Source organism: Pollicipes pollicipes, unplaced genomic scaffold (genome assembly GCF_011947565.3).
Source record: "Pollicipes pollicipes isolate AB1234 unplaced genomic scaffold, Ppol_2.1 Scaffold_2555;HRSCAF=2994_pilon_pilon_pilon, whole genome shotgun sequence".
NCBI lineage: Eukaryota > Metazoa > Arthropoda > Thecostraca > Pollicipedomorpha > Pollicipedidae > Pollicipes > Pollicipes pollicipes.
In genome coordinates this window covers 5732915-5760487 of record NW_023596136.1, presented here as the reverse complement: position 1 = coordinate 5760487, position 27573 = coordinate 5732915, and the positions used below count along the sequence as shown (strand labels likewise).

The window sequence follows — 27573 nt, the reverse complement described above, 5'->3', positions numbered from 1 at the left end:
AACAGAGGGCCCTGTGCTCGCAAGGGCCTCGGGCCGACCAAGGAAAGTATTCGGTGAGGCCCGAAGAACTGGCTATAGGTCACAAGAATCACGGCCCGCAGACTCGTGACCTGAAATATCAGTCAGAGGTCCTCTTGCACCGTTTGCGGAACCGCCCAGACAATGTGGGTGCCTAAGTCGGTGATAGACCACGAACATCAAATAGTCGGTTCCATATCAGTCTGAGCTCTTTAGACCAATTTCCCATGCAGAAACGGGGCCGGGATCTGCGATCTGCAATGTTCGGGGTCCCTGACACAATGAGGGGCTCTTGTGTCGGCTAGGGGCCACAGTGCCTAACAGGGGCCCAGTGGCGGCAAGTGGCCCCGAGATGGAGCGGTGTTTGAGGGGGACCGAAGAGGGGTCGAAAGGTCCATCGGGACCAAAGATCAAGGGCCTGATGGAATGGCTGGAGGGTCCGAAGGGCTGTCCGTAGGTAACATTAGAGACCCCGTTCATAGGACCGTGATCTCACATGTCAGTAAGATGATCTCTTGCACCGCCAGGGTCCCCTGCCACAGAGCGTTCTTTATGTTGGCCAGAGATCACGAACAACGAACAGTCGGCTCCGTGTTGGTCTGAGCTCTGGGAACCTATTACCCAAGCAGGGACAAGGCCGGACCGCGATTTACATTGGTTGGGCTCCTGTGTCGTTCAGGGGCCCACAGTGCCTTACAGGGCATTCTGTGTCAACAAGGGGCCTCGAGTCGGTCAGGCGAAAATTTGTCCAACAGGAACGGGGACGGGAGCCCGAATGGCAGAGGGTCTCTTCCTTTGGTCGGGGCATTTTGACAGCTGAAGGAAGAGCTTATGATGAGCGCTCACATTAAGGCAATAGAAGAGTCCTGTGCCAGTCAGGGCCCCCAGCGTCCAACGGTGGGCCCTCCAACCCTATTGCAGCATAGGCCCGTCAAGCCCAACTGGAGTCTATGTGCCAACTATTTGACCACCTGCGGCGAGTAGGGATGTTGTTGCGTTAATGACGGTTCATGATTCGATCCGGGGTCAACTGCGGCCATCCCACGTTTGCCTGAGAACGTTCATTCTTTTGCACAATCGACTAGTGAAATAAATAACATCAAAATTTTTGAGCCTGTGCGCCGGGTGCCGAGAGTGTAGTGGTTATCGCGCCTGTGTTAACTACGGTGCGTCTTGGAAACCACAAGTACAAGTTACGACTCCCCTTGGCGCCAGGGTGAGAGGCTAGCGACGCCATATAGCCCAGCAGCTGAGTGCGTCACAAAGCCCCATTGCCACGCCTGTAATCCAGGGGAGCAAGCATAGCGATTGCTTGGGTTGTAGTTTTCGTAAAACCGAGCGGTGTTGGCCACTGCGAGTAACGCCAGGGGGCAGGTGCCGTGCGCGCAACAATGACCATCGTAAAATTATGTTTCGGAATTTCTTTCAAAATGTATTCGCACACTTCAAAGATACGACTGGGTAAATATATTTTTACAATTTGAGGTTGTCCTCTGAACAGATCAACAGCTACAGCAACACGGGAAATAAAGATTTTACCTTTACTCTCCCAGTTCCACTGCGAGATCCCAGGTTACATACGTTGTTGTCACTAGTCTAAAGACTGCACAGGTGAGATGTACGCCCGGAATATCTCTAAATGTATGATTTGACTTCCAAAAGCGTTAAAAGGCACTTCTTTCAAATGCGTCATCATTTTCGTCCATCTGTTAGTCACGGCCTGATGTTAGTCGCGAGACCGACGATGCGGGGCCTAGGGAGACTGCAACGCCTGGCGTCGAGGTTTTGTTATTCGGTGTACGAGCGCGCATGCTCAAAACTACGTTACATAATTTTGCCATTTATCGATTCTGACTGAATGTTGGACATATTCTGACAAACATGGCTTGGCCATGTTATAACAAGTTGTTGACCCATTTATATCTTCAAACTACATTCGCTAAATCCTTGCTGTCTTTGTACGACCCAGATGAAAATTCTGACGAAGTCTCTGAGATCTGTCGTTTTAAAAAGAGTTCACTAGACCGCTGTAAGATGAGGAGCGCCGTACGATTTATTTCAGGCGGTCATTTAAAGCATATTGTTTTCAGTTTATTTGCCGTAAACTTAAGGCAGAACTGATCCTGCGGTAGCGTCTGGCCTATACTTGAGTTATAGAAAGTAAAAGTATGTGATATATATGTATATATATATAAAGGCACAAAGGCTCGGAACAGTGTCTCCCCAAAACTCAGGAGGCTTGCAAAGCGTGGGTAATGAAATGAGCAGAGAAAGGCATTTTCAACACGAGGGTATCTGCTTAAGCTATTTTGGGGAAAGGTTGAAGACAATTTTCGTAGCTGATGCATGGAGGAGCGCCTATGCTTTGTTTTGCTTCAGCTGAAATACTAATGCAAATTTGCATCGATGAAACTTCGGTTTGTCAAGGACCTGCGTATGAACGAATTGTGCAAACCACGTGTGATAAGAACACCCTTTTCTTGTTAATGTATAGATAATGTCAAAAACCACTTCGTAAATTATTTCTTTTTTGGATATTCAGAAAAGGTACCAATGCTTCCAGCTTCACGGAAAAGGTGCGTTTTTCAGAAGCTGATGCAAACTGCTGGACTTCCACATGTGATTCCGGTGCCTACGCACATGAGCTTTAAAGTACCCGTAGTTACCCAGGCCGACTTGAGACCCTTGTCGACATAGAACCCTCTGTTGGGCACTGTAGGGCCTCACAGGCATAGGAGCGCTCATTGTTTTAGGGGTCCGACCAATGCACATCGCGCGTCCCGACCTTGTCCCTGCTTGGGAGATGGCCCCAGGGCTCAGACCGGCACGGAGACGTCTGTTAGGTGTTGCCGCTCTTTAACCGATATAGAGGTCCGCATTGTTCCAGGATATTTTACACCGATGCAAGAGGCCCTTTGACTGATATTTGAGGGCCCGGCTCTGCGCGTCGGGGTCCTTGGTGCCTTAATGGGACTTACTGCCAGCTCTCCGTATCTTTTTTGTTTGTGTCTCAGACACAAATTTATGCGAGCACGAAGCTGATATCTCGCGAATTCAACGAAACGTTGTGTCATGGCTTTAATTCGCCCCAAAGGCGTTTACCCAGTGGGTCTTTTCGAGGCGCACATTAGCTTTGGGAATGGAAGTAACACAAGATTCATGTGACGCATTGGATCAACTTTGGCCAATATACTCCTCGATAGCAGGCCCTTGCCCGCCAGGCCAATCGCAAATGTTATCGTATTCGTACCAGAAGAGGTGCGCGCCATGGTTGCCATGACGACATTGGCTGGAACTGCAGGGAAAAAGAGCGGTGCTGTTACAAAGCCCTGACAGCATAATTTGGTCACGAAAATAATCAAAACTGATAGCATTGTCATGTATTGACGGTGCTGCCGCGGCAGTACCCAGTGCTACTGTTAGCGGCAACTACACCTGAGGTTTCAGTGGAGCATGTTTTGCAATATTCTACAGAGGTGGAACACTCCCTTTAATCAGTAGGCGCTTCTGGCTCGCAGGCCCTCAACATTAGTTGTGAGCTCTTCCCATGAGGTCAGCAAAATCTTACTCTGTTGCTGAAAGCCCCACGTGTGCTCGCGAGCGCCAGGACGTTTCGCCTTCTTGTGTGCACGGGCCTCATTATATTACTTCATGCACTCTATTCCCAGCCTGCAGGATGAGTATTTCTCTTGGCAACTACCCTTAGAGTAACGGTTGAATATGTGCCGTTGAATTTTACGCGCAATTATCAAACATTCCTTGAAGAGGGAATAAGGCTATATGCCGTTGAGGTCACTCATGACATCATGCCCCATAGATTCTGCTCCGTTTGGTGTTCGCAACAACTCAGACGACAACGATTCTAGGTGACGTCACATAGAGTGTTTGCTGGACACACAAAATCTTTTCCGCAATTCATTTGGAGTGACACAGAAATGACACAGCAGATTTCATTACAAAGGGGACAATGCACAGGACGCGCTGCATGCGAGGGATTTGGCGCAAGGACCGGTGAGGAGGCTCACTTGCCGTTCAAGATTATTGAATGCGTGTTGTGTGGCGGCGAAATACATATAACTATCGGGCAGGGTTTCTTCACTTGCCATGATCTTTCTGAACAAAAATGAGCTAGATTAAGGTAACGTGACTTTAAAAATACCCCCTCCCTTGCTTTGCACCGGACAGCATAGGCGAGTTTAGCACAATCCTTGCCTGGCCTTAAGCCGGAAGCAATTGTCCCGCATTGGAAATGGCTCGCGGTCGTCGAGGGTAAAAGAAGCCTTTTATTAGATCATTCGAAAAAGTACCCATAACCGACCACGGGTGGTGAAAATGTGTTTGATCCGCTACAAAGGCCAAAATGTGCAGTTTCCTTTCTTAGGAGCACTCATAGAACCTCCAAACGAAAACTTGTGTCTTTGCACACGTAGTTATTGTCACACTTACGAAGATGTAAACAAAAGCTTTTACGCTGCAAGCACCCCAGGCAAGGATTCTACGTGACAACACATAAAATAGAACATTCTTGGCGCGCTGGAAATGCACCCAAATCTAGGAATCAATTTCGTGCTTGCATTGGATGGTACTTAGCGGCCAGCTTTAGTGCATTTTGTCATGTATTTCCGAAATAGGTAGCCTCAAAATGACAGGATGCGCCATGACCTGGAGAAAGTGAACAAGCTACATGTCTGTGCATACGTAACACGCCTAGGTCTCTAGGGCTGCGCGCAGTAAGATGGGTTTCGTATACACGTAACATACATAATATACATCTAATTCATTTATTCAAACATTCATTTAATTGCCGAAATGCGTGCTATTTAAGGCCCTAATGTTGCAAGATCTTCACGAAATCCTGGATCTGCCACTGGCTGCAAGATACCGCGGCACTGATCTGCAGTGACATTGATCTGCAAATGCCTATCAGCCAAAAGGAGCGAGCTGTGATCAGACGCTGGGAGGTCTTTTGACCAGTGTGTGACATGTTGTGCAATTCATCAAACAAACCATGACGTGTAGTGCATGACACAAAATGTCTAGGGCGAGGCGTCGAATATTCGACTGCGTCAAATCTCAAGGTCATCTCTGAGGGGGTAGATCCAGACAGACCCTCAGACGGTGCTTGAGCTCAGCAGTCAGCAGGTGAGTCAGCTGTTGTTCCGCGAGAGAGGCTGGGCCGTGGACATCGACATGAATTACGTTTGCCAGATAAGGCAGGTTATCAGCACTGCATTATCGCTCCTTTTTAGGTACTCTGCCTCTACGACGTGTTCAGCGATAGCACACCAGTGACGTTGTAGCCTGCCTGACTTCCCAGCATGAGAACTGTTACATGCTGTTGCAAGCGATTTGTGATCTGTAAACAATGCCACGTCTTTTAATACATCCTTCAATAACACATTTAAAGTGTAGCGTTGCAAAAAAGGCGGCAAGCAACTCTCGATCGTGTGAAGGTTTTTTTTTCTAAACGCCACTTAACCTTTTAGAGAAAATATGACTCTGAGGCTGACCTCGGACTGAGGCTGACCTCAGCCTCAGCTGAGGTCAGCCACCTGGCACCGGCCGTTACTTGAGAACAGTTAGCTTAACCAGACGATATGATTCGAAAGATGCGTTCTCCGAGAATTCCCTTTGGTGACCATGACGCTGACTCCTGCTTCGAACTCCGTCTGGTCGTCCCGCCAGCAGTTTGCTCATCGGCGTCGTACGGAGCCCGGCCTGGCCTCGGCTGGCCGTCGACGCCGGCCGCTTGTCGTGCGGCACAGCATGCGGTGGTTGGCAGGCGGCCGCTGGCGGCGGGGCGGAGCTGCGAGTTCAAATTCCGCGTCCGGTCGGCCGCCGCCGGCGGGCGCAAACACGCTCAAACAGCCAACTCCCTGTTGCCGACCTCTGCACACAGCACGCGACAGAGGAGAGCCGGCGTTTTACGCTCAGTTTTCCAGTTCAGCGCGACGCATGCGGCGCCGACGTGACGACGGCGCCGCCTGCCGAGCCGTGGCCGCGCGCCGAGGGAGGCGCCACCGGCGCGACCGTGCCGGTTGCAGGCCAAGAGGGGGCGCCGCCTGGCGACGGCCGGTTGCAGGCCGACGAGAGCGCCACCCGGTGGACGTCGGTTGCAGCGCGGCCGGCGTCAGTCGTACCATGGCGATGATGGTGGAGGGGTACACCGGGAAGCGGCTGCGGCCGGAGGAGCCCGTCGGCAAGCAGGTGAGCACGCTGGATACCCCAGCGACTCGCGCTGAGTGACGGCGTGGTGTCCGCGGCCCCACGGCCGGCCGTCGCCAGACGCCGGAGAATCACGCCGGGAAATCCGGCGTGGTGATGCGCTCGCAATGGAGTAAGAACCTCCCACGACAGTATCGAATGAGTGTAATTTAAAAGCTGTGCGGCATCGCCTTCGCCAAGCCCTGGCGCCACATTACCCAGCTATACCCCGGCGCAGACGTATCATGTAGATTGCTCTGCGATGACCCAGACGCGTAGGTTATTTTGATATAGCGTACGGCGCCTACGGCCATGAGTACCACTCTGCCGGTAAGCCGAATTATCACCTGCACTGCTCGTTTAATACAGTGGACAGACTGTCAACACGGCGAGTCTTGTCTGTGCTCTGTTAGGACACAGGGAAACACGATTGTTACAACATTCCTTTCCTTACCACACCATAGCATTTATATTGCATATTTCGGATGCGAGGAACACCCGCTTCTACCGACTCCGAGTAGAAGGGACCAAAGCGCGCTGCGCCGCCTCGTCGGTACAGTACGTTCCGGACTCTGGCTGCCGTAATTCTCCGTGAGCGGGGCCAAGCCGGGCTGGCCACCCGGCGTCGTCTGTGCATCTGACTCGCCTCGGGCGAGAGGCACCGTTGCCTGAACTCTTGCACGGTGCTGTGGGCACGCGCCGGCTGCCGCTCTCGTTGGAACACGTCAGGCCGCCGGCACCCGCTCACCGGCTCGGGACACCACACGTCAACCACCGGCACCCGCTGCCCGGCTCGGGCACCCACACGTGTCCCGACGGCACCCACCGCCCGACTCGGGACACCACACGTCAACCACCGGCACCCCATTGTCCAGCTCGGGCACCCACACGTCTCCCGACGGCATTCACTGCCCAGCTCGGGCACCCACACGTGCCCCGACGGCACCCACCGCCCGGCTCGGGCACCCACACGTCCCCCGCGGCGCCGCATCATCTCCAGAAGCACCGCTGCAAGGTGAGCTGCGCCGCCGTGACGCTGTGCAAATCAGGGCGCAGACGGCGAGGTCCTGACCCGTGACCCCGGTGAGGTCAGGGGTCGGTCTGTGCCCCGGATCGGCGGCTTGGTCGTGGGACCGGGGGTGAGGGCACACGGTCAGGCCTTAAACGCCGCGTCGCGCGGGCCCGTCACCGTCCTGCTCCAGCCCCGGCTGAAATAGTGCTGACTTTACCGGCCTGTCGCAAGCTATTGGTTATTCAGCTGAAATCAGTGGATGCAAATCGTTACTCGTTTCACTGAGCTGTTGGCCTGAGCTGCTGATAACTTAGCATTGTGCTTCAGGCGGCTTCTTTTGCATTGCTTATTTTAAATAACAACCGATAGCCATGCAATATGCATGTTACAGGGCGGATGGCAGCGCAATGGGAGTGTGCATCTGTGCCTGCAGCTGCACACTATTTAGGAGGGCCATGCCAGGTGTCTGCATATTCTAACCTCCACACCACACAAACTGGATCTACATGGCCATCAAGATGGTCAAATCCTGTATTCCTCTGAAGGCAGTGCTATTTTTAGCGCCGGTGGTGTCAGAGCCATGCGCTGTAAAACGTCTACCGCGCTTATTGGTGAGGCTGCACCAAGCTGCACCATCACCGACGACGGAGCCTGATTTTTAGCCGTCTTTTCTGCCGTGGTTTCGGTTCATGTCCAGTGCGGTGCTCGTAGTGACCCGAGCAAAACTCGTGCTGCTAGAGACCGCAGTCTCTTTTGCATGTGCCTGTCTCCGTTAGCTGCCGCGACGCAGCAGACAGCAAGCTCCGCTTTGTTGCCGCGGGGCCGAGGGTAGCGGGCACAATTCCGCCGAGTCGTCATCAACTGCTCCTCTGGAGCCGGCTGTTGACATTCGCTCCTCAAATGAGGCTGTTGCTCTTCTGTCCGAATGGGCGATCACCTAATGCCGAGAGCGCATAGCGAGCCGAGCCGTGCCGGCGCCTCTGATCAGCGCGCAGCGCGTGACCGGGGTGCCAGCCGAGGTGGCGGGGCGGCCAGCAGCGGGCCGGCCTGCCGGCCGAGCGGCGCCGCTCTCCAGGCGTCCAGTCGGCTGGGGAGGCCCACCGGCTCGCGGGGCCCGGCCGGCGCCGCACCGGCCGTGTAATCGATGGCACGTGCTGCATTAAACATGGGACTTGATGCGCCGAGTGCCGCCACTCGGGTCGGTTATGCTTCTGTCACGGCCGTGGGCTGATGTCTGGCTCGCTGCTGCTGGCCGTGACACGCCGCTGGTATCATTAGCGTCGCGGACCGGGGCCCATGCCTTGTTACGCCGCTGTCGTGGGTCTCGCGTCTGCTGTACCCCTGAAGCGCAACGTTAGCCCCAGCTACACGCCTGCCGCGTCTCGGGCCGCTGACACCTCCAGTCCCAGCTACACGCCTGCCGCGTCCCGGGCCGCTGACACCTCCAGCCCCAGCTACACGCCGGCCGCGTCCCGGGCCGCTGACACCGCCAGCCCCAGCTACACGCCTGCCGCGTCCCGGGCCGCTGACACCGCCAGCCCCAGCTGCACGTCTGCCGCGTCCCGGGCCGCTGACACCGCCAGCCCCAGCTACACACCTGCCGCGTCCCGGGCCGCTGACACCGCCAGCCCCAGCTACACGCCTGCCGCGTCCTGGGCCGCTGACACCCACTCCCAGCTACACGCCTGCCGCGTCCCGGGCCGCTGGCGCCTCCAGTCCCAGCTATACGCCTGCCGCGTCCCGGGACGAGGCCATCGTATCCCAGCTATACGTCTGTCGCGTGCGTCCCAGAACGCTGCCACCAAGTCCCGGCTCCCGTTCCTGAGGCGGGCTGCGGGCCCGCGGCCGGCAACACCCCGTTCTCAGCGGCGGACTCCGCACCTCCCGCTGCTGTGAGCGGCCGCTCGTGCCGTGCCGTCGCGGTGTCTGCCTGCAGCGCCGCCGCGCCGGCACGCCGCCCTCCAGACGGGGTGAATGACTGGGCATTGCCGGCCGCTCCTCAGGGGCCGGTGCGCTAGGCGCATGCGCGCGCTGGAGCCCATGCATGGCGCGGCGTGCGGTAAGACCTCCGCTTACGCGTGCTGGCCTAACGAAGGGGGAGCTTCCTAGGCGGCAAGTCCCTCAGTCCCTCAGAGGCGGCAAGGAAACGGCTTTGGCGTTGATCGGGACGAGGCCGACTCGACCTCTGTCTCTAATGGCGATACACTTATTTGTTATTTGCGACGACCGGCATCTGCATACGAAGACACTTGGCCGATCATGGTTTAGCTGTATACGTATCTTCTCTTGGTAACAGCTAAAACATGATATTCATGAATTTCGAAGTTATCTAGATCGCACCTCGATTACCTTCTGCAGTACGCACATGTCCAGGCCAGAGCCTCGCCGATGGGTCACGCTGAAGATGAGCTGAACGGTTGGAGATGATTGCAGACGTCATTCAGACCAGCCGGACAGGGCGTGACCTTTCATGCACAATGCGTCAGCAACGTGCAAAGGAGTTTTCGGTAGGCTCACGATCTTAACGAGAACGTGCAGACTTGTTTGTAGTTGAACTTTTGCCTGTTGCGAAATATTCAGACCAACAACATTTGTTGGATCTTACTGCAGATTGGTTCACATTCTTTAACTGATCAGTAGATCCACACGATCTCATACAAACACACCGCCTCAATTCACATTCACACCTTAAACAGATCATGCCCTTAAACATATCATGGATCTTCAGCAACCATCGCCCAAACTGATCAATTATTTCACGTAATGCCTACCAGCCTGATATGAATGATGGTATCGTGCGTAACGCTGCATTCATTCTGTGCAACCACATGCTCTCTCCTAACCTGCCTGGAAACCATTGGCGACGGTGACCAGCTTGACACCTGAATTGAAAGCTGTCATAGGTTGGGTGGATGCACTCTATGTATAAGGAGTGGATAACCGGCTGGGTTGAGCACAAGTTTTTGGAGATAGTACGGTACGAATGCTGGCATGGACGAGATATTGAAGAAGCGTCCGATGTTTGGTTCAATAAATGTCGCATATTAGCCGTTTTTCAAAATGGTTACCGTGCAAAACTTTCTACACCTTAAAAAAATGCAGCGTTTATTTTCCAACCACACACCTTTTATCAGCGATTTTCGGCAAGATAAGCGCTGATAAAAGGTGTGTGGTTAGAAAATAGTTTTGCAGATATTTAAAAACATATGGACTGGTATAATGTCAGATCACTTTGTAACGGCAACCTTTCAAAATTTAGTAAACACATTCGGTGAACATTCTGAAGGACAAAATAAATGGATGGCTAAAACATTCTGACGCAGACACAACAAAACAAACTCCTCTATCATTGTAGCGTCCATGTCCAAAGGTACGCAGCGCTTACAGAGCCTACTTACAGCACCTACAGGGCTTGCTTACAGTACTTACAGAGTTTACAGGGCTTACATACATTAACCTGATCCAAGATGATGGTCCTTGAATGAAACGATTATCAAAGCCCGCGTTGCTCCTCATAGCACCGATGTGAACAATATTATCACAGTCAACATCCGAGCCCCACGACCGATTCACATAACTGATAGTGTGAGTGTTTAATATACATAAATACTTCATAGAAAAAAAACCGTCTTTATATCTTTCTGTGCATTCATCCACCGTGGAAACGGCTTTCATCACTGTTTTGCATCTTTCAAGCATTATGAGCCGCACTGATACTACTTCCGCAAATATGAATGCAAAAATGCTACGTCTAGGTAGGCGTCGTCATATCTTTTTTAATTCCAGATAATGGACAGATAGAGACGAAAATGGGTGAGCGTTGGATGGGTATAGCTGATCAGACGTGGGTAGCGGGGTGGGTAAGCCAGAAATCCAAGGATAGCGGGTTGTTTGGGTAATGAAAATGGAACCAGTGAGAGCGTGTAATCTGAACAGTGGACGTTACATGGCTTATTCTGTGGCAGTGTATGTGTGGTGTGTGACCGCAATTACCGAGGCCAGTCGCAGTGACTGCTCCCGACCAGTGACACGGGTCAGACCAGTGACCGGGGTCGCAGCGTGCAGTTTGAGTCTACGACTCAGTACCCGACCCACCCCAGGCACGGTGCGCTGTTCAGTGCACCGGCACTGCGCGGGCCCCGGCCCCGTGCAGATAGCAACTTATCGACAGCAGGATTACTGCGTAACCCATCCTGGTCCGATAAGGAACAGCACTAGTCTCCAATGATCGCCGGCGAGATAGCGTCTCGGAAGCGATCCCCTTGAGGCCGTGGCGCTCGCAGACGGCCGGCCCGCCGGGGTAGCCCCCCCCCCCCCCGCCCCCCACTCGCCAGCGGAGACAAACACCGACGAGTGGCGGACGTCGGACCGCCACCAGCCGGGTCAAGCTGACACCGACGAGTGGCGGACGCCGGACCGCCACCAGCCGGGTCAAGCTAGGTCGCGGCATGCCCACCGCTCGGTGTCGGGGGTGTCCGGACGCACATGGGATTATCCGTGCAATGAAGCCCGTGCTGTCACGACAGGACCATCCCGACACTTCCCGCGAAGCTCCGTAAACTGTGTGCTGGAGACCGGCCCAAAAAGATTTCATGAATCGAGGGTGCGCAAATACATGACAACAAAAACTAAGGCAACAGAATCCTGCATGTGCAATTAGATGAACCCACGTGCACAAGTGCAGTCCCAAAACGGAAATATATATGCATTTTAAATGTGTTAAAACTGTCAGGAAAAACTAATGAAGAGCGAGTTCGCTGGACTGAGTGTCTTTGAATGGTGGCACATGAAAAGTTGAGCTGGTTTCAGCGGAAGCTGGTGTGGTCGCTGCCGCGCCTGCCATAACCCATTCGCCACCAATGTTTATGGCCTACATTGTTCGCGGATCACAATAGCTGAAGGGGTTGTTAACATGTGTTCCAGGTGAAGCGAATGCCTGACACTGACACAAACAAGGCCAACGGGCAGTCAGATCCTAAATAGTGAAACAAAGCACTGCTTTCAGCCAGCCAAGTTAAGATGGATGATTGTCTCAAAACATATGTACACTCAAAGCAAAACAAACCCTGGCTTTTTAAGCACTTAGAGGGTCCAGTCGACTGCACTGCCTAACATCGGTTTTGCTAATAATTTGCTTATAATAAGTCGAAGAAACGTGTTATGCTGGGAGATCTCACCATTATGTGCAGACACGTACGCAGGTGTGTGAAAAATGTTTTTTTCTGTCATCGATGAAATTTGGGACCGTCTAAATTGTCACCTGGAGCGAAGCCTTTCTGAATCTGTTGCAACATATCTCTAAATACAATAAGCCACAACAAAGTCGAATGTAATGCGATGTGACATAACCATCAAACGTTTTCGTTTTTGGAGTTTTGGTGTCTCCAATCTCCAAAGTGCATTTTGGAGACAGTCTCAGTCATTCCCCCCCCCCCCCTCTATCACTCAACCCTACGTATTTTGCAAAACTGCATCCCTGTAATCCTAAATTTACTGATACTGATAACATGGTTTTAAAAGCACCTGACAACAGAATCATTTTTGGGTTTGTCATGTCCTCGTACAATCAGCTGGAAGCGTTGGCGACCTTCACTATCTCCGCAAGATCATTATCTGTGCAGAACTCGCACTTCCTAACATGATCCCAATTATTTACAGCAAAACCCATGCAATTTTGGTATCAACGGATGTAAAATAATTTTTGAACACCCCTACCACATTCATTCAGCTTTACATGCAATATGATGACAAAAAAAGTTTTATCTCACGCCTGTTCACCGATCAGTACGCTTAGTAAGAGGTGCAACGAGCAACGTGAGAGGCCTGCACCAGCGATGCTCGACCTCTTACCTAAAGCCGCTGTTCCGCACAGCAGCGGGAAGCCCCGGATGAATCCTTGACATTGATCGCTCCAAAGTCCTCCGTTTAGCTCCAAAGCTACAGCTCAGGTGCCCACAAACAACAATCCGCTTAGAGATCCGTAGGTTTTTTGACGCTATTACCTTAAACAACTGACGATTAGCTACGTTCTTCTAGCCAGTCAGCTTTTCACGACATGAACACAACCAACAGCAGCCCACAGCCTTGCACTGAGCCCAACACATTACCTCGTGGCGAGCACTCGATTCCAGCTGTCTCAAATGGTACGACGCTTCAAAACGCCACATAGCAAACTAACCACGTTCGTCGCAAGATGCTGTGGCCAGCCACGATTCTTACGAATAGAAATAAGCCTAGTTATTGGATATCTTATATTGTTAAGTATGTGAAGTGAATCTTAGCTGAAAAATCTGTGAAGAGTACTGATCTGAGGGACGTTGGAAAAGCACTGTCACCACTGATCTGTGACGTCAGCACTGGTATAATATAGTTTGTAGCACGTTTCTGACACCTGCTAAAACTATCTTCATTAAAGCTTCTATGTTTGGCAGCATCTAATGGCTCAACTTGCTCATGTAGCGAAACGTCAACGTTTGACTCGTATTCTACACTTTCCCACGCTGCAGTGTTAACGAGCACGGGCCAATGATAAGCTTTCGCGTTTCTTCTTCCTAGGGTGGACTGTTGTAGCATAGCCTTGTCTGTTGTTTTTTTGTGGTTGGTATTTTTGCAACTTTGTCACCAATTTGCTCGCAGAACCGTCAGTTTTTGCCACTGATCATAGCTGGTCAATCAGAAGCTTTTTCACCCCTTCTTATAAGGGAGGACTGTTATTTTAGAACGTGTAAGGTGTCAACGCCCGTTATTACCGAAATCGATAGCTCCTCTTCGCTTCGATGACGCAGCCCACCGTCGAGGGCGGTGGTGCTGCCCGGGCCCATCTACGGTAGGGAATCTGGTGACACTCGATGACACAGCCCACTGTCGAGGGCGGTGGCGCTGCCCGGGCCCATCTACGGCAGGGAATCTGGTGACACTCGATGACACAGCCCACTGTCGAGGGCGGTGGCGCTACCCGGGCCCATCTACGGTAGGGAATCTGGTGACACTCGATGACACAGCCCACTGTCGAGGGCGGTGGTGCGGTCCGGGCCCATCTACGGTAGGGAATCTGGTGACACCAGTTCGGCCGACCCGAGCCAACCAGCGACAAAGCACCCGCCGCGCCTGGATCGCTTCACATGCCAACCGGCGTTTTTGTGGCCATCACGGCGCGCCGTTTTTATCATCACCAGTTGTTGGGCGAGGACGCGGCGCGCCACTGTGCAGGAGCGCCGCGATCGCTGCCCGGGTTCGGTTGGCCCGGGATCCCAGCCGACCCACCCACGTTCTTCAGCGCTTTCAGCTGCTCTGCCTGACGGGCCGAAAGCAAATCAGCAGCAATAACACCAGTGTGTCAGCCAATGCGTTGCTACGGAAGGGTGATTGACGCATGACAGAATGAAGTTTTCCAGCGCCGGGATATCCGAATTTGCGAGGCGCGTGCCAGGTCAGGCAGGCACGGGGCGTTAAATGGATGTCATTTCCCGTCAGCAGATACACCTCCGCGGGCCGCCCGAGACACGAGTGGGAGCCGTCCACTCAGCGGGCTTGACTTCTGGTAGCCTTTTCGGTAAAAGGCCTGTCGACTTTCTGTTCTGGAAGTCATTCTGGTCGGGTGCACGTGTTAAAGGGATGACGTGAAGTTTTAGTTCGACTCAGTCTTGGGCGGGAAGCATAGGGGCATCCCGCACCAGTGGCTGAATAAAGCCCAGCCACATACTCCCTTCCTGACCGTCCGATGTAGACACAGCCTTAACAATGGGCATTCTGTGGACTCAAAGGGTTTCTGATCCCATAAAACTTGGATAAAGCAGCGGTCACTGCAGCCGGTGTTGTGGCGGTGTGCTAGTCAGACTGTGAGATATACCTGTGAGACACACCTGTGAGATATACCTGTGAGACATATCTGTGAGATATACCTGAAGGTGCGGGCGTCAAGGGACGGACGCACCCGCCTATCGTCAGCCTTGCGTCATGTGCTTGTCTCGTCCCGCAGTCGGCGCGGTATCTGTCGGCCAGGAATCGCAAACAGAGCTGGAAATCAAAGCAATTGCTGAGTGGGGTGAGACTGGGATTGCTTTTTGATGCGTTTATCACGCACAAGTAGCATTGCTTTCATTGAGTATTTACCAACAAGTAATAACCTTTGGCGATATATATATATATATATATATCTACTTGTTTCTTTTGACACCTCTGTCCTCGTGCAGATATGATGTCTCAGGTTGAATGAAGTCATTTAAGTAATGGTCTTACCGCATAATGCTCGCTTAAGCGTCACCTTACTCAGAACATACGGCATTAAATTGTCCAACACGAATGGCTGTGTTAACGCAATGAATATGGATGTCCATCTACTCGCACTCCGTAAGACGCTGCTTTCATGACACGTGCATTCCTATGTGGGTGCTTCATGACATGTGCATAACATTTAACAAAAATGCCACGGGTTTGACATACTGTTGAATGGATATTTGACGCTCTTGTAGCACACAAAGCGTTCTGCGCGTGTGCTAAGCCCATGCTAGGCTAAGCAAGGCATTGTTTCTGAACATTCACATCAACAGGGTTTTATGACTTCCCAACGGCGCCCTAGTGTCGCAGGAGTATCTTAATCTGTAAGAGCTTCTATTCCATGCGACAAACGTGGTGGCAGCTGGCTGAAAGGTAGAGAAATGGCACGGCTTTTGCCTCGCAAATGGAGCGCTCTTTTCCTGCCTCAGGTTCCCTTCAGTGTGGTAGGTGTTTCTAAAATAGTAACGGACTCATTTTCGAAGTGTTTGAATGGGATTGGCTGAATGTACCTCATTCGCTCAGGGTTGGAGGCGCACCCGTGGGTATACCTCTTCCAGGGATTAGCAGGCAAAAGTTCCTCTAATGCCTGCCCGACGTCCAAAAATACCGTCGAAACTGTTTCGCTTTGAGTTATCCCATCAGCAGAGCCAGAACAAGTAAGATAAGACATCCCCTGTAAGTTACCGCGCAGATTAAAGACCTGCGGCGACCTTTGGTCCGCTGCAGGCTCGGCCGGTTCGGGGGAGCCAGGCGTTCTGCCCGCGCGACAGGTCATTTGGAGCAGGCCCCTGTCGCCGCACTGCTACAGGCCAGCAGGCCCCGACAGTGAGCAGGGAGTGTGTCTGTCCCAGTGCCGCTCCACCTCGGACTGCTCGCCGGTCGACAGGAGCCTGCCCCTCAGCGCTGCAGATGGTGGGCAGTTGAGAGCTCGGCTGTCGAACACGGCGATTTAATGCAGGCCAGCCTCAGAGCCAGCCGCGCGATCTGTCTTCAGAAATGCCCGCCGTTGCTCACCAGTGTCGCGCCCCTTTGGTCGCGATTGGCGGGGGAGATCTGCCCCTTTGGCCGCGGTCGGCGGGGGAGAGCTGCCCCTTTGGTCGCGATCGGCGAGGGAGAGCTGCCTCTTTGGTCGCGATTGGCGGGGGAGAGCTGCCCCTTTGGCCGCGATCGGCGGGGGAGAGATGCCGCTCATCAATCATATCTGCTGGCTTTCATGCCTCTGGTGCCTTGTCCGTCGTCTATCTGTCTGCCATGCTCGTCCACGCCTGGGCATGGCTTGCGCCGCCGTGCCGGTACGCGCGCGCTACTTGCCGCTCTGCGAGGGATGCACTAGCCGTGCCCTGAGGCGTGTACCGCATGTGTGCACAGCCATCGGTGCTGCTGGGGTACGCACGAACCTAAAATCGTTTGTGAGAGGGGGGGGGGGGGGAGGGCGGTCAACGGATAACGTTGACCTCACCTGAATCATCGGAACTAACTCCAACTAATCGTTCATGGAAGGTGATGCGAGGCGCAAAAAACAATTTATGCAAACTGGCGTTGTCTGGCATATGCAGATCGCAGAAGAGTGAGCAAACGATGCAATGTTCGTGGAGAGGCCATCGCAAATGCATCATGCGCACTGTCAGGAGATGCCTTCACATAAAGATAAAAGTTGTACTTGCATGACCTCAACAGACATGTGGATAACTGGAAGGACAGATGTGGTAGGGACTGGTGACCGAACGGGTCACGGGAGCTGCCATCTTGAAAAAAACGCGACCAGCGCACTGACATACGCTTGAGGTTGATGTTAGCAAGAAAGGCCTTAGTCTATTGGCGTTCCGGCATTATGAGTTGAAATTTGGCTGGAAAATATCTTTCTTCGGTTTTTGAGGAGGTGCAGCTTAACACGCACTCGGGTGAGCGGGTCAAATTGTTCCCCCCCCCGCAAGGTTTTCAAAAGCGATTTCCGAACATCGCGGCGTAGCCGCACCAAACTTCGCACAACTGAACATAATTGAATAGCAGATCGTTTAATGTAAAAAACAAGATCTACCATAAAAGGCCACTGACCTATAGTAGGTTGGAGCCAGGCCATGGCTGCCAGCGAAGGGCATTTCTGGGGAATCGTTCAATGTGATGCAAAAAAGGAATGTTACGCGAAGCCGTACATGTCTGAAGTAGTTCCGTATGTAATAAGCCAATTTAATTCAAAGGCGCAACCGATTCCATTGAACTAGGGTCAGGTATGAAGGTCCGAATGAGGTCAAAACTAAGCTGCCTTTTTACTCGGGAACCTGGTTTTATGGGATAGTTTCTGGTGCTTATTTAGAATCTTTTGAAGACAGGGACCACAACAGACATGTTTCATGAACTCTTTAAAGATAAGAGTAGGTCACTGGCCTCGAATGACCAAGCTCAATACTTGGTATTTGAGAACACCGCCTAGCGTAATACTTGACGCTTATTTGAATGGCAATACAGAAGCAATCTCGCAGATATGCTGTTACCTGCATCTTATAAAGGTCAAACAAGATCACTGACCTCATCGAGCTTTTGTTTAAAACAGGGATTTAACGTCACGGCGGTTGCATGAGGAGGCCTGGGAGCACTTGAGACACCAATCTTGAGTTTGACATTTTTATGTTATTTGACCTTGAGGTCAAATAAGATCAATCTAGATAAATCAATCTAGAAACCTCAAATTTTGCCAAAAGTGAGTTCACATACATGTCAATCTACCCTGTGAGTGTAGTGTTTCTAGCTATCTTAGTTTTTGAGATCTCGTGGGGAGCGTGAGCCAAATTGACCCCCACCCGAGCGAGGGGTATTCAGCCGGCCACCCAGGCGCGTGTTAAATGACCTTATTCAGCAAGCAGTGGCCATATTGAGAAAATTTGACGCTTTCAATCTGTGCTCATGGTCAAATTTTGTAACAAAAATCAAATAAAAGCACGACAGTATTTCTTTCCCCCCGGAACACACCAAACAAAATAATTTAATTCCATTCCCCGACACCCCTTTTGTCATGTGCGAGATAGATGTATAGATGTACATGCACCCTGCACAGCATTCATTGAGAGCCAACCGACGATCGTCATGTCCAGAAATCGTGGTCACGAACACTAGATGTGAATAACACGACCATTATATTTTGTTCGACCTTGATCGCCACATGACAAGGTCTGAATGACGTTATTACGACGTTGTGAATGCCGAGGTGACCTTCACATACACTTCCCGAAATACTCTCCCCATTTTCGCGGGCGTGTAGCTCAGAAACTAGATGACAATAAGCCTTAGGAAGGGCAGGGTTTTGAACTGCACTAAAAGATTTTCAAGATGGCTATTTCAGTTCAAAACCCTGTATCAATGTAGAGCATTCCCTTTAATATGAACGGAACCAAATGTTGACGGCCAAGAATTTCAGGTAGACAAGCAAAAATAAAAAAGATCGAGAACATGTGATGCTGTTTTCTAGTACACAAGGAAACGCGCGCACCTGCGCTGCGCTTAAAGAGCGTGTTCCACCTTTGGAACATATTTCAAAAACATTCTTTGGTGAAACCCCAGGACCACTTACGTCATAATAGCGCCGTGTAGTGCCACTGCAGTACTGTAAAGACGTGAGTTGAATATCGATTTCAATTATTTTCGAGTCCAAATTACGCTGTCAACGCTTTGTAGCAGGTTTTATTATACTTCTTCCCGGAAGTCGTCGCTGCACCGTCATCATTACAACCGCCGAGACACCTCTAATGGTGAGCCTAAAGGGACGTTTGTGATTGGCCCAACGGTCGACAAGGGTCTGTTATCGAGAAGCAATTTGGTTGAAGTTAGAATCAGTGCGTCACTATGGGCCATGCCATCCCATTCCCAAAGCCAAAGTGCGCCTCGATAGGCGCCACGGTGGTAAACGCCATAGGGGAGAAATGAAAGCCATAGTTTCACTTCTCGTTAAATTCACAGGATAATGGCTTCATAATCACATGTCTCATTTTTTCCGCAGAATATTTCAAGCTTTAGTACTTTTTGGTGCGCAAACATTTTGAAACATTAGTGTGTTGCAAAGATTACGGAACGCCCACGTTGGAAAAAGGAAGGCAAATGAGATGTAATACTTTCATAGTGGTGAGCACGGATTCAAATGATATTTCTCTCACAGGGTCGCCTATCTCAAGTCAAAGTCCGGAATTACTCGGAAGCATTTCGAAAAAACTTGCTTAATGGCCAGATATCACGCGTCTGATCTAGCGATTAGTGAAAAGTACAAAAAAGGGTGGCATGCTCCCTCGCACTCGATTTTCATGTTTAAGCTGTGCCCTCATACCCGATGTAACATCTCGCGTACATCCCTGTTCAACAATGCGTTAGATTCGCGAGGAGGTCGCAGAAGGGCAAGACAAACCAAGTGTCTACGTGTGACACTCTCGTCTATTGAAGGCAAGCTGTGCAAATGAATGCCAGCGCACCACCGAGTGGTCTGCACGGTCTTAGACAGCAGCGTGGACTGGCGGTGCCAGCCGGAAGCTCTTGCCAGATTGGTCAGCCTTCGACATCCCAGCGAGCCCCGGTGGCATTAGGGATCGCCACACATGTGTCAATCGGTTAAACGAATGCTCCACACGAAAGAACGTAGCATATCAGGTCTTTTGCAGCCTCTGTCCAGGAATATTGCATCGAGGTGAAGCGAGAACACGGGGCTCGAGTCAGCATTGCGGCAGGATGCCCCCCCCCCCCCCCGAAAATATATCAGCTGATGCCCTGGGTTTACGCCAGTGCAGGCCAGCATCGCGGCGCATGATGGCCTACCCGACTTCGAGGAGCGAGTATGCAGCTGCCTCCCGATCGTCGGAGCTCCGCATGAGTGATACCGTCCCGACGCTGCCTAAGTCATGCCCTCTGTAAATCACGCGCCGGCACTTAGCGCTGTCACCGAGCCGAAAATAGTCGGCCGGCCCGGCTCCCGGCCCCGGCCGACGCGTATTGGCAATTTTGCAAGTCATGTGTTCGGATCCTCCAATAACTGTCCAATTCGTTCGATGGTTTGGGTTCTACCCGGGTTACGCTTCACTTCACGGAAGGGCACGCTGAGAGGCGATCCCGCCATCGGGTTCGCTGAACATGTTAGAGTGTTGACTTCGGTGATATTTGCTGATATAAGATAATCATGATAGGCCCTTACAAAGGTGGTTTACTAGGCTGCGGCGTGACCCAACTCGAACTATTTCGTTGTTGGCACGTTAGTCTCCTGCGGGGCTTGAGAACACGAAGGGCGTCTCAGTTTTCATTGATTACAGAATCAACACAGCCGCGCGCCATGAAACCTGCCATATAGCCATGCCTTGATGGTTATCGCCAATTCTTAGTGATATTGACGATGAAGAAAAACATGAAATTGGACGGAAAACTTACGTCGCCGAGAAGGAGTTGAGGGAACAATGCCGACAATGGAATGGAATCTGATTAGGACGCAATGCATTACACTGCGCGAGCGGCTTTGACGACACAACGTACGACTTACATATTTGACTCGTTTGGTTTCTTTATAGCCTTTGGCCCATCCGAACCATTGGAAGCCCTGGGAGGCATGTGAGACTCGCTGGATGGCAGGAATAAGGCAACCATTCTATGTCTGAACCCAGGCCCTTAGCTCCGTCCCATAGGGCATAGTTGGAGGTATTTTTGGCAAGGAGAGTTCCCGCTGTTGCCGGCTCGGCGTTCCTGGTATTTCGGAACCAAACTCACTCAGCGGTGGCCGACTGTGGAGTGGAGACCCTGTGGGGACTGGCGTTTAAGGCCGCAGGGCCTTGCCCACGAACAGCAGAGGATGGTGCGCCGTTCTCTGGAGGTGGTCAATAACGATGCTGTTAATGGCGTTGGTGGTCTATAAAGATGCTGGCCAATCAAACAAATTGTTCCCGGCATTGCTAAACTCATTGATTTATTGTGCAGCTTGAGTACGATCGATGATTATGTTGTCAGTGGCATCGCTACCGACCAGTGCAGACGAAACGCAACGCATTTTGCCGAGATCGCGCAGCTGCCGGTTGCTGATCCCGTCATGTGTTCTAGCGGCATGACGGACGTCTGTCACAACAGTACGGATTGCGCCACCGCGCGCGTCGGGGTCTGGACTGACTCCTGTAGAGATTTCAGACGCATACCGATTTGCCCTCGCATTGCATCCGTGTGGGATGCAGCAGGTGTGGGTGGTGCTGAGCTGAGCTAGACGCGCCATTTGGGCAGGCCACCGGACGGCCACACCCGGGTCAAATATCCGGTCACCGGGAGATCCCCCTCCGCCTCGCCACCGAGGTCCTGGTCCCCATCTCCCCCGGGCACGGTGTCTGGCTGGAGAAGGCCGGCGTGGGCTGGACCGCCCCCGAGCGGGGCTGCGCTCCACCGCGCGGCAGACCCTTCAAAACAGCGGCAGCGTCTCCTGGCGCGAGCCCTCGGACGTGCCAAAGCCGGCGCCCGGCCCCGATCCATTATTCGGCGGTAGCGCGGCGCGCTCCACTGGCGTCTGTCTGGGGTCTGGACGGCCCGGCCGGATCTGGCCGCCGCGTGAAGCGCTGGGCGGCTGGGGTAGTCGGCGCCGCACTCTATCGTATTGCGTTCCGAATCTCCTCGGCGCACCGCACCGCTGGCCCGAGCAGCCCGAGTCAGAGCGCCGCCACGCCGAGTTTGCAACGTGGAGGCGCCGACCGTCCCGACCGGTGCCGACCGTCCCGACCGGTGCCGACCGACCCGACCGGGGCCGACCGTCCCGACCGGCGCCGACCGTCCCGACCGGGGCCGACCGTCCCGACCGGCGCCGACCGTCCCGACCGGGGCCGACCGTCCCGACCCGGGCCGACCGTCCCGACCGGCGCCGACCGTCCCGACCCGGGCCGACCGTCCCGACCGGGGCCGACCGTCCCGACCGGTGCCGACCGACCCGACCGGCGCCGACCGTCCCGACCGGCGCCGACCGTCCCGACCGGCGCCGACCGTCCCGACCGGTGCCGACCGTCCCGACCGGGGCCGACCGTCCCGACCGGTGCCGACCGACCCGACCGGCGCCGACCGTCCCGACCGGCGCCGACCGTCCCGACCGGCGCCGACCGTCCCGACCCGTGCCGACCGTCCCGACCGGCGCCGACCGTCCCGACCGGCGCCGACCGTCCCGACCGGTGCCGACCGTCGCGACCGGTGTCGACCGGGGACACGGCGGGGTGTTGGCTCTCTGACCCGCAGGCCAGGGCAACAGTTTTAAAATCGCTCAAGTAATACAGGTCATTGGGCCCGCTGCCTAATGCCGACCCAGCCGGTAATCCCGCCGCCGCCAATGCGTCGTTGCCAGTGCGTCGCTGCTGATCACCACTGCCGATGCGTCGTCGCCTGTGTGTCGCTGACGATGCACGGCTGCCGATGCTTCGTGCCTGATGTTTTGTTCCCGATGCGTCCCTGCCGATGCACCGTCTCTAATACGTCGTTGCCGATGCGTCGCTGCCGATGCGTCATCGGATGACTCGAACGGGGCGGAGTGCGACGGCGCCGCTCGAAGAAGCTCCGCCTGACGTCACCGACGGACGCCGGCCAGCTGAAATGGCAGGCCAGAACGGCGATGATCGACTGGTGAAATAGGACGGTGGGCGATCTGGACGGGGGCGTACGGGAGGCAAACTGATGGTGCACAGCGGGGTATGGTAGCACTACGTTAAGGCGATTCTTCGCATCTTTCTACACATAATCTAGCAACGGCTAGGGGGTTTCTGAAGTTCGATTCACTGAGCTTAAGATAAGTTTCGCAATGTGTGAAATAGATGACTCAGCGCCGTATTGACAGTATGTTATCATTACCAAAGACTGGCTCAATGCAATGTTTTTTTGTTCGATACTGACATTGAAAACCTCATCGGCAGTAAAATGCTATCGCGACTTCGAGGACGGCGAAGTAGCGTAAGTCGGTTCTAGGAAGCAATCCGAACAGCTACCGCTCCGATCGTCGGAACTGATCTCGTTCTGCAATGATTGCTCGATCAATCGACTGACGGCCTGATGCATGGCCCAGAACACGTCCAAACTCGCCGCATTTCTCCTCCAATTGAGCGAGGTCAACGCCTCCAATAACGCCCCGAATGGCACCGTTCGAGGCCGGCCGCTAACGCCGTCTCGCGGGCCGTGATGACGGAGTCGGCGACGGGTAAATCGACGTGCTGGCATCCGGGACGTTCATCAGCGTCACAACACTCGTCTCCAGTCGCGTCTCGCGGTCTTCTCATCGCTCATCCCTCGCCCGGCCGCCCCCTCGTCGACAAGCGGGCCCTGTTGTCGCTCACAACACGGCTGTGTGTTGACTTATGTCCGCCGCCGCCGGGCCGGCTAAAAGGAAGCCGGCGCGAGTGGCCGGGTCCGCCGCGGCCGCGTCGCTAACGACACGCGACGCTGCGCGGCCCGGCCGCGACGGCGAGCTGTTTGCATTGGCCGGGCGCGGCTGGCACGCAGGCGTCACGCCGCCGCCGGGTGACGGCCGGTCGTCGGACGGCTCCGACGCGTCGCCGTCGGCTCCGACGCGCGGGTCAGCCGGTGCGACGTCGCCAAATTGGCCGCCGGCTGAGTCGCGACCCGGCCGCACGCCGGCCGGCTTGTTTGAGCAATAGAGTCCCCTAATGAGCGTCTTAAGCAGGTGGGCGGTCATAAATTAATCAGCTGAGCGGCTGCAGGCGGGACGTTATCGGCGCCCGTATTCGCTACTTAGCGGGCCGCCGACACGACTTAGTGGAAGTCTATCGCACGAGCCTCCCGGACGCAAACATTGAGGTCCGTCTGGACATGCTGCACGGGACTTCCGGCACGCAAATGCCAGACCCCGCTGCATGTATCGCATGAGCGTTCCCCAGCTTAGACATAAACCCTCCTTCGGCCATCCTGACCGATCTCGGGATCGTTCCCGACCAAAGTACAGCGCAATAGTTTAACCGAACCAGACCCATAGGCGCCTGTAGGAGACTTCCGTGACCAAAGCGGGACATCCGTCAGCCAGGCACTACCGGAAACCTTCCCCGCGTGACGCGGCACGCCCAGTCGGGACCCGTTGCATGAGCCTTACGTGACCAGAGTGGCTCGCCGCCCGGCCCGGGACCACGTGGGAGCCGTCATCGCGGCACTGTGCGGGAGCGCGGCTCACTGCGGGCGGTGGGAGCCGCACCCGACAGCCCGAGGTGCTGCCTGGTGCTGCGGGAGCGCGGCTCACTGCGGGCGGTGGGAGCCGCACCCGACAGCCCGAGGTGCTGCCTGGTGCTGCGGGAGCGCGGCTCACTGCGGGCGGTGGGAGCCGCACCCGACAGCCCGAGGTGCCGCCTGGTGCTGCGGGAGCGCGGCTCACTGCGGGCGGTGGGAGCCGCACCCGACAGCCCGAGGTGCCGCCTGGTGCTGCGGGAGCGCGGCTCACTGCGGGCGGTGGGAGCCGCACCCGACAGCCCGAGGTGCCGCCTGGTGCTGCGGGAGCGCGGCTCACTGCGAGCGGTGGGAGCCGCACCCGACAGCCCGAGGTGCCGCCTGGTGCTGCGGGAGCGCGGCTCACTGCGGGCGGTGGGAGCCGCACCCGACAGCCCGAGGTGCTGCCTGGTGCTGCGGAAGGCTGCACGCTGCGGCTCGGCCGCGGCACGACCAATCAGGGCGCCCCTGGTCATACGTGTTGCGGTCAGGGATACCAGAGGGATGCGGTCAGGGGTACTAGGGGGGTGCGGTCAGCGGTACTAGCGGAGTACGGTCAGGGTACCAGCGGCACAGGACCTGGTGAGGCCAGAGGGGGCTGAGCTGCCCCACTTCGGAGGACTTCCACTGCGCCTGAGGTGCACCGCCAGCCGCCGGATATGGAGGCAGCCGCCTGCTTCTGGCCCGTTTTTGCATGGGCTTCTTCACTCGACTCGACTTCGTGGGAGGATGAAATCGGACCTCCCGTCAGCAGGGCCACAGATACGGTCCGGCTGGTGCTGCTATATTGCAAACTATCGCGGAATGTAGCGGGAATACGCTAACGGTATAACGTCCGGGGAACTGAGTTTTGCGCGCAGGGCTTCATTTGTGCGGTGTAAAGCCCTGGGGGAACTTGACCAGAGGCGCAGGTGCCGTCCTCCATAGGGCAGGTGTTCTGGTCCGACAGTCAGGTGCACGCGCCACGGAACTCGGGCTTTGACCCGGACGTGCAGGTGTGGCGGTCCCGAACCCAGCTGCATGTGCGTTAATATTGCACGGGTCTCCCGCCGTCGGCGGGCGGTCCAGGTGGCCCGACCGGGATCGACGAGCGGGAATCTGTTTAGCGGCGCAGTTGGCCTTATTTGGAGGGCTCAGTCAGAGCGCAGCGTGTCGCTGTGGGCCGCAGACCTCACGGTTAGTGCTGGAGCTCTGCAGAGGCAGCGATCCAGCCTCCAGACACAGCCGGACGGTCACTCCAGACACAGCCGGACGGACTCTCGGCTACTGAAAGGGCACGCCCAAGCGCGGCGGACAGACACTCAGTTACTGGCCGGGTGCACTCAAACACAGTCGGACGGACACTCCAGACACAGCCGGACGGACTCTCGGCTACTGAATGGGCACGCCCAAACACAGTCGGACGGACACTCCAGGCATAGTCGGATGGACACTCCAGGCACAGCCAGACGGACTCTCGGCTACTGGCCGGGTGCACTCAAACACAGCCGGACGGACCCGGGTGCACCCAAACACAGCCGGACGGACACTCCAGACACAGTCGGACGGACTCTCGGCTACTGGCCGGGTGCACTCAAACACAGCCGGACGGACACTCCAGACACAGCCAGACGGATACTCGGCTGCTACAGAGACTCGGGCGGACGAACACGCGTTGTGGAGAGGCGCGGCGTCACACAGCACTTGCCGCTGTATTATTGCTGGAGCTCTGGAGGACAACGACGTTACAGGTGAAGTGATGCCCTTGCAACGCCGACGGTAGTCTGTTCCGGCAAACATGACTGTTTACCGCTGGGGACGATGGTTATCATAAAGGCCAGTCGCCATTATTTTACCACACGCACGGCAAGCCTGCCCGACGTTTTAGCGTAATCAAACATCAGCCGCATTACGCAGTGCGTGCCAGTTTGCACCGCACTGCCGCTCTATGCATATGTAGCCACACACATACACCCAACACACGCGCGCACACACACGCGCGCGTATAGGGCTGCGTTTGAGTGACTGACAGCGAGGGCGGTGGGCGGTGGGTGGGCGGGCCGGCGGACCGGCGCAGCCGACCGGCCCGGCGGGGCGTCGGTGAGGCCCGCTTGTGTTGGCGGCTCGCGGCGGCCACGGTCCGCGGCCGGCGACAGGCCTCTCCGTAATGGATGACAGGACGCCGCCCAAATGGCCTGGGCCCGGCCAGACGCGCTCCACTCGCCGCTCGCTCTTCAGGGCGACGGCATCGGGCCGCCGGCGCCGGCGGGCCCGGCCGCTGCCTCCCGGACGAGCAGCTGCCGAGGTGGCGCGTGCGAGTGGGGGCCGGGCGGGCTCAGCTACGGGGGATTACGGAGGGGGCCGGTTCAGCTACACACACGAAGCTGTTTGTAAACTGCAGCGCTTGCTACTCGCTGCGGTAAAAGGTTGGGTTGTGGGCTGACTTTGAACATGGTTCCCCTTCTGAGTTCTACTTACGATACTACGATACGATACGATACTACGATACGATACGATACTACTTACGATACATGGCGCGCGGTGCCAACGCAGATGACGCGATAATCGGTCCATCAGCTGTGTTTGTCTGCTCAGCCTCCAACGGAACATTTTACCGCGCTGCTCACCATCCAGTCCAGCTCATTCTTGCCTTGCATCGGAAAAAGATTGTTAGGTACGGTGACCAGCCACAAATGTTTTTTTTACATCCACTCCGTATTTTCTGAGACCGTTGAGCCACTTTTGTTCCGGACACTCAGCTGTTATCTCCAGTTAATGCTACAATGGACTGAGCACCAAGCACGGGACAGCCTGCAATGAAAGGCTAGAAGCCAACGGGCCTGCAACAGTCATGCCATTCGCCACAGGTGTCACCGCAACTCCCCGATGTCACCGCCACT

General features: G+C 54.8%; 1 protein-coding gene across 1 annotated transcript in view; it reads left to right on the top strand.

Annotated features, from left to right (window-relative positions):
• Window positions 1–6165: 6165 nt before the first annotated feature.
• The window catches only part of LOC119111089 (heterogeneous nuclear ribonucleoprotein L), an 86861-nt gene continuing 65453 nt past the window's right edge, over window positions 6166–27573 (top strand). Inside the window, exon 1 of the mRNA XM_037234917.1 lies at window positions 6166–6225. Coding sequence (XP_037090812.1) covers window positions 6166–6225 — 60 coding nt within the window. The remainder of the gene's footprint in view (window positions 6226–27573) is intronic.